The 11,036-nt window shown below is 35.4% G+C and overlaps 1 protein-coding gene across 5 annotated transcripts; it reads left to right on the forward strand.

Moving 5' to 3' along the window:
• The first annotated feature begins 2,571 nt into the window (after positions 1-2,571).
• LOC18431313 (uncharacterized) lies at positions 2,572-7,047 on the forward strand. 5 transcript variants are annotated; one of them, XM_088858807.1, is made up of 3 exons: positions 2,572-3,302; positions 4,246-4,282; positions 5,535-7,047. In XM_088858807.1, exon 3 carries the CDS (start codon positions 5,963-5,965, stop codon positions 6,905-6,907), a length of 945 nt encoding a protein of 314 aa, XP_088714933.1. In that variant the 5' UTR covers positions 2,572-3,302; positions 4,246-4,282; positions 5,535-5,962; the 3' UTR covers positions 6,908-7,047. The 5 variants fall into 5 exon arrangements, with proteins under 5 accessions (XP_088714933.1, XP_088714932.1, XP_088714934.1 ...); XM_088858806.1 differs by having other exon boundaries at positions 5,583-7,047; XM_088858808.1 differs by having other exon boundaries at positions 2,977-3,302; positions 4,243-4,282; positions 5,583-7,047.
• The last annotated feature ends 3,989 nt before the right edge of the window (positions 7,048-11,036 follow it).

Raw genomic sequence — 11,036 nt, forward strand, 5'->3', positions numbered from 1 at the left:
AACCAGACAATTCCCGTTTTTTTCGCCGATTCGATCCGTCCATGGCGATTCCCTAGTCGAACCGGGCGCCGGTTCGACTCGGCGTTTTTTTAAACACTGTTTCCAACTGTATAACCTCTACTGGAAAAAATAACCTTGAGAGCAACTATGAGATTTTCTTCATCTAGAAGTAGAAGCATTACCAATCCAAAACTCATGAGAATATTGCCTTTCTCTTGTATGCTATGTCTCTCTCTCTCTCAGAGACCCATTCTATCTTGGAGAGTCCTTCCCATAACCCCGAAAGGGTGACCATCAAAAAGATGAGTATTATGTCTTTTTTGATTATCTTATATGGATATCACTTTCTTGCTTCTAAAAAAAATCCCTTTTTTTTTTTACCATAATACCTTTAATTTTTGAATGAAATATAGTTGTAGTGATTTTGATTATCACCAAACGAAACACACTATTCCCTCGTGGTCCCAAACTAGTGGTCCTATCCCCGCACTCCCTGAATTACCATATGAATTACCTATCAAAATTTTGCATAATATATTCATGCTTGATTGAGTCCACTCCCCAATTCTCTTCTTTGGATCTTAGTACAAACCTCTTTGACTTTGTACATGCAACCTCTCTCTCTCTTTTGCTGTCTCTCATCACGACGCTTCTAACGTGTATTACCTTTTCTTATACACACGTCTACAGGCATGGATGAATTCCTAAAATCACATACTAAAATTTTGGCTGCTGATATGAATTATGAACAATAATCCGTTATTTTTGTGCAAAAGAGACATCTCCACCATGAGGGACCCTATACAATGAGCATAGCTGATTTTTCAAATGAAAAATTCACACCCTTCGTGGGCCATCGGATGTGTAAAGCGACGGCCGAAGTACGTCGCTCACAATGTCAGTTAAATTATTTGACAGACCTTGAGCAAATTACCACAGAATCCGGCCATTCAAGTTCGCATAGTATGGTTGGGAATTTTCCATCCAACGGTTCTCATTGCACATATCTCATTTCGGGAAATTTATCTAAATCTATTTAACATTGCTACTCATGTTTTTCTGTTTGATTTCAAAATATCAAAAGACACATTATTATAAATCAGAATAGTTGCAAATATTAAAATATTAAAAAGTTCATACGAGTATTTTGGTAAAGGACACTGCTTCTATAAGTCCGTGTAGAAATGAGTCACCTCATAAAAATCTATTTTCAAGATGGATTTTTGGGTTTAGTTTTTAAAGACCTATAATCTCCAACATGGAGGTCATGACTATGAAAAAATAAATAATTTTTGAAAATTAAAAATAACAATTTTATTAAAAAAATTTGAACCGTTAGTTTTAATTATTTTGTGAGGTACCGTATATTGTAGAAATGCAGTCCAGCCTGCATAAAACAATTTTCCTTTGATAAATTTTCCTTCGTTTTATATGAAGATATTTTGCCACCACGTCTAAACAAGGTGTTATCCTTTACATACAGTCATACACTCCTAAAGTACCGTTTTGAGAACGGTAGTTGAAGCCATTATTGTATGTCACATGAAAGAAAAACAATTTTATGAGGAATTTGAAAACAAAAACGGTAATCCACACTTAAATAGCCACCATTTTAGGTAGTATTGTCTGCAACTCTCCCAAAAACTCTACCAAAAGACTTGCCCAGATCTTCTTTAAGAAAAAAAAAAAAAAAAGGATAAAAAAATGAGAAAACTTGCCGAGATCACTCTTAAAACCCAAGTTAACTATTATCTCAAAGGTGTTTTGAATTCACATTTATGCGTTTAAAGAGCTCTCTTAGTTCACTAGATTCTCAAAATCATTTAAAACGACTTTTTCTTTTACCACTTCGCCTACATTCTGCTCCTCTCAAGTAGAAATAGAAACAGGACATTTACAAATTGCATGCTTATATTACTAGGTGAAAAACCGAATAAAGATAAAAATGAGACGGAGAATCTTCTACCAATCCATCTCTCCCTCTCTCTCTCTCTCTCTACAACTGCTACGCCTCTCTCTCTCTCCCTCCATATACGACACCTTGGAATCTCTCTCTAGACTTTCACGCCGAAAACCGGCCTTTCTACGCAACTTTTTTTTAAAGGAATCGGTTTTTATGCGGCCAAGCCTCCATATGTAGCAATATGAGCCTATTAATAAATTTATTTTTGAGAAGGATGATTGGACTTAATTTTTAAATACATGTAATCTCTAACATGGAGATCATGAATATTGATAAATAAAATAAATTTTAAAAATTAAAATTAATAATTCTAATAAAAAATACTTAGATCGTTACTTTTCATTGTTTTTAAATGGAGCACCTACTTTCATCCATCTTTAAGATGGATGCTTAATACTTTTTTGGACCGCATGTATAGTCATGTGGTCTAGCCCGCATAAAACATGAAACAATTTTCTTTTTTAAAATGAAAAGAGAAAGAAACTCTCTCTCTCCATATACGGCACATGCCGCCTTGCCCTAGAATCTCTCTCCGGTCTTCACACCAAAAACGCACTTCTTTTTTAAAGAAAACGTTTATATAAGGCTTAGGCTCTAAACAATCAAACTAAGGCGTGTCTCAAAAGTTTACTAGAAGTTGTTTGGATGCTAAAAAAATCTTTAAATCCAATCATCTTTACCTTGAAATACATAGACATTAAAAAACTAAAAATTCAAAGCTTAAAAAATAGTGCATTTTATAATGTATTATCTAAACCATCAGTTTTCAAATATTTATAGATATAATTGACCTACATTATTTTTTGAATTTTAAATTTTATAATTAGAGTTGAAAGTAAATTTTCAGGTATCATAAATATTTTCAGTACTTAAAAGGACATCTTTTAACACTATTTGAAGGTACAGTTTACTTTAACTGTTTAGGACCTCAGACGTATACAATCGACACCCATTCTAAACTGAAAAGAAAATGAAAATCTCTCTCATATAAATAAAACTATTTGTATCTCATCAATGAGTCATGAACTCAAAGTCTGTTGTAGCTCCGAGTGTCATCGAATATGACACAGAGGAACAAACGGCGCTCCGCAGAGAAGCCAACGGCCGTTAAATTTGACCGCTCAGATTCAGGGATGGCGGGGGGTGTTCTCATCTTAGGAGGAATCGTGGCCGTCGGTGCAGTTGCGGGTGCCATCGCTGCCCTCAGACGGAAAACTTCCAATAAAACGGACGATGAGTACGGCAAAAGAGGAGACGGTAATAGTAAAAGGACGCCCCGAGAAAACGGCAACGGAGGAGGACTCCGTTCCCTTCTTCAAATCCATGGAAAACAATTCAGGTACCCAGAAATAACTCTTTTGTTTTTGGTTTAAATGTAAATTACCCGAAACAAAATGTCGTGATTAAATTTCAGTAAATTTATATAGCAATTTAATTTTGATTTCGTGTGATTTTCCTAGGAAATTAGCCGAATTCGGAAGCGAAATCAGTCAAAATTGGGTTTTCTGTAAACTGATGTTTTTCATTGTGTGACCCAATAAAACATCTCTTTTGTTTTTGTAGTATCTAGTCTTGAGAAATATAAAAAAAAGGGGAAGGTTTCTATACTTCCGTACAGATATCTATGTTTCCCTACCATCCGGCCATTCAATTTTGATGAAGAGAGTCCCTTACCGTTTGATATGAGATCCGATGTTTCAAAGTATTTTATTTTTAATATTTTTATATAAATTGTGTGAATATAAAATTCGGTACGAGCATCATTGAAGCGTATTTATAAAAAATATTAAAAATAATTTTCGGATAAAGTATAAATATCAAAATATCCTTTAAAACTTTATGGATATTTTGATTATTTTATTTTATTAAAAATACTGTTTTTATATTTTTTTTATTGGGACGTACAAAGTTTGGTATCAAAATCGTTTATAAATTTTTTTTTTAAAAAAAAAATAACATAATATAGAGACGGGAAATTGTGATTGGGACAATCTTGACATTCTAAACCCCTCCACTAATAATGGAGCCTTGGATAAAAGGAAGTAAATAAGTTTTATGTTGTAGGAAAAACGTGGAGTGAATGGAGGGTTGGATAAAGCGTGGATCATAGTTTAAAACTTTAAATTGGATTTTTATATTGTTTTTAAATGAATGAATTTGATATTTGGGTTGTAAGTTATAATTGTGACCTATAAACTAGTTAGTATGGTTTTTGTTGTGGTTTATTGATATAAGTCGGGATTATTATGTTTGTTAATTAGCATAATTATGCTTTTTAGCAGTCCGGTGCAGTCACCAGATGATGATGCGCCCCACGAGGTATGAGTGACGATGTTCAATTGGCAAAGGCTCACAGTGTTTCTATAAATTTCTAGGGATACCCCTCAAATCAACAGCCTCCTGAGAATGAGGAACACCGCTCACAAATGACCGGGCCGGCCCAAAACTGCTCAACCGGTCGCACTGGAACCGGGACTCTTACCGAGTCACATTGGGACTAAAATTTTTTTCAAGGAATTCAAACCAAAACAGAAACTATGTTTTTTTAAAACTTATGGCAATAATCTATAGCGTCCGCCAAGCCGAACCGACAAAGTCACCGGTTTCGTTCCCCGGGCAGGTTTTCGAAACAACGAAGAATGATTTAGACAACCATACGAGGAATTATGACCTAGTTTTTTATCATTGTCCAATGAATGGAGTTGGACATTGATCGAGAGAAAATACACGAGGAACTACGACCTCGCGTTTTATCACTGTCCAATCAATGGAGTGGGATATTGGTCGAGGGAGAATACACATACATACAATTCATTAATTAAAGGGATTGCATAGAGACTATTTATTTTTGATATAAAGAGGTCTCGATTATTTTTAGTAATTGGATTTAAAACTCAATAGATGTGAAATTAGATGGGAAAGTATACAATGAAATCATTTAGCTTTGTTACAAGGTGGACACAATTAATCTTTGACCATTGGATGTGAAATTGGATGGTTGCTTTTATTCTATTGACCAAGCTCAAACTTCACGAGAAAATTTTAAATTTTGTGCACACAGCTCTCAGATTTCACATTGGATAGTTATAAGTAATTTTGACTTCACAACAGTCGGAAAATTTTAATTATGGATGTTGTGCCTAAACAATAACACATCCTTATTTATCTGATTTCAAATCTAACAGCGATTGAAGAAAAAATGTTTCATGCACTTTAAATGTATACGTGCGGTCCCTGAGGTATAAAACCTCCATTCCATATAAAAACAATTGAAACATGAGAGTTTAAATTTTTTTGAATTAATATTTTTTATTTTTAAAATTTATTTATTTATTCATATTAGAGATTACACCTCCTAAAAATTTAGGTAAAAAAATCCATCTCAAAAATAGATTTTTAAGACGTGAGTTATTTCAGCATAAGACTCCTAGAAACCGTATCCCAGAATGGTGCAGCAGGACCTTTGAGCGGGTTCACGGAGCGCTGATTGCCACGTGGGTCATCTTTGTCATTTCTATTCATTCCAAGGCCTAAAAAGGTCTTAAGGGTGTTTCCAATATTTTATAAACAGATGGGACCTTTCCTGTCATTTCTCAATAACTCAAAACCGCTTGCTCAGGGGGAAGAACCCAGTCCTGAAACAATCGCAGGTAAAGAAATCAACGGCGAAGATCCCGCGATCATTTTCGATTTCCCCAGATTCTCGGACGACTTAGTAACTCATATTTCCTGCAATCACCATGACGGAAAATATTTTCCTTCTGATTCCCGGCGTATGGAAACTGATTCCAACCGGGAGATTTCAGACTCAAGCCCCACTTCTATTGGTAGTACATACCAGAAGAAGACTGAAATTCCCTGCAAAATTCCGGCGATATCGCCGGAATTTGTTTTGCTATTCCTGTTTCTGATAGGACAAGCTCACTCGAAAGTCCTTCCATTAAAGAAATCAAATCAGAAAATGCTGATTTAAATGAAGAAGATGATGTTGATAATTTGATGATTTCTAGAGGAGCAGAGGATCCATTAAAGAGCACTGAATTATCAGAAGGAGAAGAAGAGGACTACGATGATAACATGAATGTCATTAGAGGAGAAGTGGAGCCATTAAAGGAGCCAGGGTATGTTGAAGATATTTCAGAGAGCCTGTTGAGAACCGATGATGCCTGTTCAAATGGGAGCATAAGCTCTTCTGTGGCTACGGAGCACGAAGCTATCTGGCCAGAAGACATTAATGAGTCCAAGATCGATGAATTTTCTCCCAATGTTGCAGATAAACTTCTGGAGGAGATTAACGAGGTCAAAAGTGACGAAATCGATGGAGCTCCTCCAGATGTTGCAGATAAATTTCCAGAGAAGAGTAACGAGTCCAAGATTGAAGAAATTAATGGTGTTCCTCCGCATCTTGTAGATAAACTTTCAGAGGAGATTAACAAGGCCAAGGTCGAAGAAGAAATCCATGGAGACTTTCCCCGTGTTACAGAAAAATTTTCTTATGAAATCGAGCTAAAAACAAAGGATTTCGGGCGAACTTATTCCGACTCTCTGGTTGAAGGGGAGGAGATCAAAGAAAATGCTGGAGACAAGGTGAAGAATCCCCTTTTGAACGAGGAGAAAGAGACGGAGGAAAAAGAAATCGTTGAGTTGGAGGAGAAAGGAACCGCCGTGAGAGAGGAAAGCGAACTCATTCACAGAGAAGAAAGAGATATCATCGTGGATAGAGAGGAGACGGAACAAGACGCTGAAAAATTACAGTTTGTTAACAAGGCAAAAAATGGAGAAAGGGCTGGTTTTATCATGGAGATGAAGAGTTATTTGAAGGAGGAGGGGGTTTGGCAATGGAATTTGGCAACGATTGTATGGGCTTGGGTTTTGGTGGCGGCTGTGGTGTTGGCCATTTCCCTTCTTAAAAGGAGGAATACGGGTTATGGGATTTCAGTTTAGAACCTCATTTCCTTTTCTCCTAAAGCGGATTTAGATTTTGAATTTTGTTCTTTTTCGTAATTCAGTGGGATGATGACGAGCCCCACCCCACCTACCCGCTTTATAAATCTAAATCATTATGATAGCACATATTAAGGTCCTACTCTTCAGTATCTTCGATTACTACTGAGGATCTCAAAACTTCTCTTCAATCGAGTCTCATGTTTGGGTGAAGGAGTTGGGTTGGGTTGTATAAAGTAGGTAGCCAGGGTAAAATTTCGCCAAAATTTATCATGAATCTATTTTTTAAAATCTAGCGAATTCGACTTGGATTTGGCCGAGTAAATTAGAACAATACCTGTGGGTTCCATATGACTCAAATTTTGATGACCCTCGAGTTTTGCTCAACTCCATAAAAAAATGGTGGTTTCTCAACCGTCATTACCGATCAGACTTGCCGATTTATCTCAAACTGGGCCCTGCCGCCCTGTGAGCCGGTTCCAGGTTTTAAAAGACGGATCTGTAACCATTTTTTAGTACTAAAACACTGCATGCAAATTACAATAAAAATTCAAAAACACTTTTTTCATGTTAAAAAAGAAAATTCTAAATTGAAAAGCACTTCTGTAAATACTTTGGTCTAATTTTGGATGAACAAACGTCCCAAGAGTTTCTAGCAGAGCGCACAAACACTTTTGGAAATGGCTTGTGAAAGTGAGGATGGAAATGGCCCGTGAAAATGACGATCTAAAATGGTGCCACAAAAAACAAATGAATTATGGTCTTGATTTAGGGTTGATTTGAGGCAAGAGGTAGAATTTTCATGTGGCCGTCTAGTTCATTTGATGCAAAAACTACACAAAATAAAGAATATATTTCGAGTTAGCTCCTCCTGTGCCATTCATATCGCGATTAAGAGAAGAATCCTAATTAGGTTCGGCTACACCCCCATTCTGCTCTGTTAAGATATAAGAATAATACCATTAAATCATTGGATTTTCTTTGTGCTCTGCGCTCTAATTTTGGGTTTTTCTGTTTCAAGCCGTCTTTGAGCTATCTTTCAAGCCGTCTTTCAAGCCGTTTTTCTGTTTTTCAAGCCGTTTTTCTAGTGAGTTGTTGCAAATAAAGCCCGTCTTTCAAGCCGTTTTTCTGTTTTTCAAGACGTTTTTCTAGTGAGTTGTTGCAAATAAAGCCCGTCTTTCAAGCCGTTTTTCTGTATTTCAAGCCGTTTTTCTAGTGAGTTGTTGCAAATAAAGCCCGTCTTTCAAGCCGTTTTTCTGTTTTTCAAGCTGTTTTTCTAGTGAGTTGTTGCAAATAAAGCCAAATGTAGTGGTAGCACCCCATATCTTAATCACCAAAGTTTTCATTCTCACCACTGACACCACCCTACTAATATCTTTCAAAAAACGAACTCTTATTCTAATAGTTAAGGGGCTTGTCTTTCCGACTGAAATACCCAAAAAAAAAAAAAAATTTCAATATTGGGTAGCTATAACATCCCCATGGAGCAGTTGTCATATATTGCACATTTTAAAGAGGAGACGATGTTATAAAAAAAATTGTTTCAATTGGGCTGGACAGCAACTTTTAAAGAGAAGACAATATTATAAGGAAAATCGTTTCATGAAGGCTGGATCGCATTTCTACAATATGCAGTCCAGAGGTATAAAGCATCCATCTAAAAACAAATGTAACTAACAGTCCAAATATTTTCTTAATATAATTATTATTTTTAGTTTTATTTTTATTTTTCATATTCATGATCTCCATGTTAAAAATTACATATTCTCTGGATCAAATTATATTTAAAAAATATATTTATTACCTAGCCCGCATTTCAACAATATGTCGGCTGGCTGCATAGAAACCGTGTCCATATCATAATGTTGTAGTTTTAAAAAATAAAACTTTCGAATTTATCTTTGCACGAGTTTTAAATCTAATTTTCGAACACATTTGTTTGTGTCAAAAAAATTCAACGAGGCTAAAACGAAATTTTCTTCCAACATGCTATCGCATCGGTCACCGTATTACATACTGTCCTAGTTACCTTATTCCTTCCATAAAATTTAATGAACAGTGCGTAATTTTGTAAGGGAAAGGTTTATATGCTTTTATAGAGCATAGAAATTCTATTCTCTCCCTACCATTCGCCTTCCAATTTTGATCAAGAGAGTCATTCACCATTTGATCTTAAATCCGACGTTTCAAAGTATTTTATTTGTAGTTTTTTTTTATATAAATTGTATGAACATGAAATTTGGTACGTGCCATCTTCTCATTGGGGCGCACCTATAAAAAATATTAAAAATAATTTTTCGATAACATATAATGACCAAAATACCCCTTGAAATTTTCAGACGTATTTGGTCATTTTATTTTATTGAAAATATTTTTTTTATATATTTTTCGCTAATGCGAGTTTAATAAAGGAATGAATGTCCAAAATTTGGTGTCAAAATAGTTTACAGAAAAAAAATTAAAAATAAAATAGTGTAGAGACGTAACATTGTGATTGGGACAATCTTAGCCCTCCATTCAGAATGGATTGTTGGATAAAAGGAGGATAGAACTTCTGTGTCGTAAGGAAAGAATAGAAGGCTTGCCTATTTTTTAAAACGAAAATAGCAATATGCATAAAAATAATGTGAAAGGTTTCTATACTTCCCCTAGAACATAGAGGATCTATGCTTTCCCTACCATACAACTGTCCAATTTTGATCAAGTGAGCCACTCATTATTTAATCTTAGATATGACGCCTCAAAGTATTTTATTTTAAATTTTTTTAATACAAATTTTATGAATTTGAAATTTGGTACATGCCATCTTCTCATTGGGGCCAACCTATAAAACATATTAAAAATAATTTTTCGATAAAATTCAATTACCAAAATACCACTTGATACTTTTAAGGGCATTTTGGTTATTTTATTTTATTGAAAATCTTTGTTTTATATTTTTTACAAATGCGAGTTTAGTAGAGAATTGGATGCTCAAAATTTGGTGTCAAAATAATTTATATAAAAAAATTAAAAATAAAATAGTGTAGAGACGTGACATTGTGATTGAGGCAATCTTTCAGAAGAAAGCTTGCCCAAAACTAATTTCCCCAAAGAATTTGGTTTCATTTTTAGGGAAAGATGCAAGGCATTTTTCTCTTATTTTTTCTTGGGCTCAACTCCCAAATTACCGACCCAAAAGTTAAGAACAGACCGACCTTTTCTCACTGCGTTCAAAGTGCCCACATCCACTCATCCACCCAAAAGTTAGGAAAATTCCATATTCACTTCAATCAAGAATACGAAATCTTCAAATGCTTCAAATAATATTCTCTGCCCCAACTTCCATCCATATTCCCTTTTTCGTACTATGAATCTATATCACAGATTTAAAAAACTGATCGGTGAGCAGGAATTGATTTAGATCGGTGAATCAACGGTCCGGTTGTTTCTTTGTTATTAATGCATGCAAATGGGCCTAAACAAATATGCTTAATTATAAATCCTCCTAGCATCCTTCGTTCATTGTTTCTTCTTCACGGAACCATGACATAATTTTTTTTTAAAATCATCATCTGAATTTTATCCCAACTATTTGATGTCAGCTAAATATTTAAAAATATTTTATTTTATTTTATTATTTTACATGAAAGAACCTTAAAAGTTTCATGAAAAGAACGTTCGTTCTTCTAGCTTTTTAGATTTTAAGAAACGAGGGCCATTTTGATATTTGTTATCCTTTAGGGCAGCACTCTCCCCTTCCGTTCATGCTTGAATTTTAGTATATACAAATCATCGAATTTACTCTACCTTGATTACGTTGAAGAGACCATAACCGGTGGCAACAGGCCCTAGCCCGGCTGTTGTTCCCATAGAGCCGGCCCAAGCCTGGAGCTATTAGGGCCGGTCCAAAAACAAATGAAGAAAAAATAAAACATAAACAAGTAAAAAAAAAAAAAAAGCTGGACCAAATAAGGCCAAACCGGGCTGGCACTGGTCCTTGAGCCACAATTGTGGCCCAGACACTGCTTTTTTAGGGCCGGGCCACCCAGCCCATTGCCAGCACCAACCGTAACACCCTTTCTTCAGCCAAAAAGGCTGACGACACCCAAATCAACCTGAAGCAACTGGTCTCAGCTTAGCTTGGCTA

Source organism: Amborella trichopoda, chromosome 2, assembly GCF_054954075.1.
Source record: "Amborella trichopoda isolate Santa Cruz 75 chromosome 2, AtrichopodaSantaCruz75HAP2 v2.0, whole genome shotgun sequence".
Lineage (NCBI taxonomy): Eukaryota > Viridiplantae > Streptophyta > Magnoliopsida > Amborellales > Amborellaceae > Amborella > Amborella trichopoda.